Raw genomic sequence first — 3,364 nt, forward strand, 5'->3', positions numbered from 1 at the left:
GATTCCCAAATACTTTGAATCTCTTATATGGGTTAATGACAGTAAAACAATGTAAACGTTTGTATTCTATGTATGCACTCTATAACCATGGCTCATACACAGTTTTAAGATCAGTGCTGTGGCCTTTTTAATATGAAACTTCCTCTTTAAAAACAGTGTTTTTTCTTTTAAGAGATCCTCCCAAAGATACTATTAGAGCTGTTTTCTGCTTTGAGCTGATCCCAGCAGTGCAAAGCAGCCATAAACTCAGCTTAACAAGGTAGTTGAAACAGGTTTAGTGTTGTTTTGCATCACTAGAGCAGTACAAAGGCAGCAGCGTGTACCAGTAAAACAGTCCCCTAGAGTACAGAAAGTAGTAACGTACATCTGACTTAGCTAAATACCTTAAGAGCTTCACACAGCCCAGTTTATCCCATAACACTTTTACCTGGGAAAAGGAGGGGAGTGAAGAGAAGTCTAAGTACATTTATTTGAGCTTGTGGATCTCCAGATTTTAGTTTTGCTATTAATTCATCATTCCTTTAAGTCCTCAAGTGCTCCAAGTCTACAAGTGCTTTGCAGTACCAAACCATGCCCTTACACCTTGCTAGTTTGCATATGTCCATTGAATTCAATGTTTCTCTGGGTTAACATTGATTCCTGCAAGCGGCTGCTGTTCTCTTGCCTGTGTTCAATGGGGTCACCATCCTCTACACCATTGCCCTGTCGAAGGCAAAGGACTTTCTGAAAACTCTGCTTGAAGTTGTCAGAAAGAAATCCATAAAGAATAGGGTTGGCACAGCTGTTTGCATAGGAGAGGACCACCACAAAGAAGTACACCCCTACCAACACAGGGTCTTCTGGCAGTATAAATATCAGATTGACAATGTTCATCATGTAAAATGGGAGCCAGCAAAACACAAAGACCACCACAATGATTACCACCATCCTGGTCACCTTCCTCTCTGATCTCCTGCGCCTCGTAGACCCAACTCGGATTCCTGAAGATTTGACTTTAATCACAATCAACAAGTAGCAGAGACAGATCACCATCAAAGGACCAAAAAACCCAAGGACTGATGTGTAAATGATGAACGCTGCTGACCAGATGTTGACGGGATCCGGCCAGTTCATGTTGCAGGTCTGAAAGTCTTCCTGCACATCTGAAAAGATGATGACTGGAAGCACCACCAAGAACGAAAATGTCCAGACAGTCATGCTGATGAGCTTGGCCACCCTGGGACGTCTCCACTTGGTTGATTTAATGGGATGAACTACTGCCAGGTAGCGATCCATGCTCATCACAGTCAAACAAAAAATACTAGTGAATTGGTTAATACCATCTACAGTCATCACCAGCCTGCACAAAAAGGAGCCAAAAGGCCAATAGGAGATGGCATTCTGGGTGGCCAGGAACGGCAGGCCCAGCATGAAGAGGACGTCGGCAATGGCTAAATTCAAGATGTATATGTTGGTGACGGTTTTCATCTTGGCATAGCGCAAAACCACGTAAATGACCAACGTGTTGCCACTGAGTCCAACTGCACATACGAGGAGGTAACAGATGGGAATCAGGACTTTGTGGATGTATTTGAAGGAGGGTTGCTCTGAGAGCGTCCCATTCTCTGTCACATTTGTCAGCAGTGAGGAATTTGCATCACTGGAACTAGCTTCTGTGCTAAATGTGTTGGAAAAGTATAAAGGATCCATAACTTCTACTCCTCGGTTTTTCTTCTAAGGCTAAGAGAGGTTAAACGTCATGTTCCTAGAAAGAAAAAAGAAACAGAAGAGAAAGAGAGAAAGAAGGAGTGAATTCAAAGTAAACTACACATCATCTAATTTTCTATCTATAGTCAGAATTCGTGTTTTAATTTCACAGTTAGCACATTGTGATGAGATCAATGCCTGAACACCAGAACTGCACTGCTCATCCCACTAGATAGCAGTACTACTTTAATTTTCACAAGTTCCATGTAGTGGGTCAGGGCTGGATGTAACTGTGAAGATGGGAGGCTGTATGGCAGTAACAAAAGCGAGAGGTGAGAGGGTGATGGCCACTGTGCTTCACAGTCAGAGGCTGAGGCTTTTCTGCAGCAAGGGAGTCTCAGTGCCTTGGCATGTAGGCCATTAATATCTGAAACCTGCTGGTCACAAGGCCAGTTGTTCCTCTGATGATGAGAAATGTTAATTCTAGCACGCCTCCTGTCTTACTTGGCAGGCAAACTTTACCCTTTGACTGTCTGACTCTCTATAACCTGTCATACACGTTTTCCTCTTGTGAAGTCAAGGAGCGGGGAAGATAATACTCTCTACTTGCCAACTGGCACAAAAATACACAAATCCAGAACCCAACTTTCTGTCTAAAAACCGAGAGAGAGGATGTTAGAAGAATATTTTGAAAGACTCTGATCAAACAACACATACAAATCAGACTGAAGACAGAGACCTGGCATTAGTGCCCAAAGATTTAAAGTCCAGTTTGGTGTCCCTTAGCAGACAGTGCCTGGAGAGGCTCAGGGATGGACTCAACCCATACAATCTCTGGGTACTTTCGGAATCCAGAACCAGACAGAGTTTCTGGCTCTTTGTTTCTGAACCTCCACTGTGATGTTTTGCAGGTCTCCCTGTTTACATAGAAACAGTCTCAGTTTGATAGATTCAAATGGCACTTACTACCTGGCAGAAACAATTGGGAACCCACAAGGAACATTGGCAGCAGTGTAGCTGGGGAAGTGAAACCCTCCATAAGAACCAACAAAACCCTAAGGAAATAAAACAAAACTATAAACTCCAAGATGGAAGGGACCTTATCTGAAAACAGTTTTCCATTGGGTCAGGCCACATGAATGCAGATGTGAAGCCGGCAATAGAAAGGAACAAGCTGTTTCTTTTCCATTTCTCAAGACTACTCTTCTGATAGAGTTTCTGAATCCCTCTCCTCTCACCCTGAAGTGTGCTTTTTGTCTTTATCCTGAAAGAAATCCAAAGTGCAACAGGCAGCTTGAGAACACAGGCAGCTGAAGAGATTTGGTGGTAGAATATGTTTTATTAGACAGTCTGAAAAGGGCTGAAAATTTCCAGTGCTTTGTTTATGTGGCATGCTTGATTCACATGAATATTTTTTCATTCCTTGCCTGAACGTGGTCTAAGTAAGTGTTTATAAAGCTTTCTGCTATAAAAAGTTCAAAACATCTGCTATAAAAGAGTGGAGATTCAAAACACCAGTCTGGCCCAAAATCTCTCCCAAATCTGGCTGGCAGAATGTGGTGAAGGTGTTCAACCAGGATGTGTCCAGCAACTTTTGTTTCCATTGTCTGATGCTTATCTTTCCATGATAATCTGGGGGCATGAATCTGGATTCAAAAATCTCCCAGCCCACATCCCT

General features: G+C 42.8%; 1 protein-coding gene across 1 annotated transcript; it reads right to left on the bottom strand.

Moving 5' to 3' along the window:
• Window positions 1–576: 576 nt before the first annotated feature.
• SSTR5 (somatostatin receptor 5) lies at window positions 577–1,689 on the bottom strand. The gene has a single exon (XM_010205709.2). It carries the CDS (start codon window positions 1,687–1,689, stop codon window positions 577–579), a length of 1,113 nt encoding a protein of 370 aa, XP_010204011.1.
• Between the last annotated feature and the right edge of the window lie 1,675 nt (window positions 1,690–3,364).

The sequence above is a fragment of the Colius striatus genome, chromosome 3 (assembly GCF_028858725.1).
Source record: "Colius striatus isolate bColStr4 chromosome 3, bColStr4.1.hap1, whole genome shotgun sequence".
Taxonomy (NCBI): domain Eukaryota; kingdom Metazoa; phylum Chordata; class Aves; order Coliiformes; family Coliidae; genus Colius; species Colius striatus.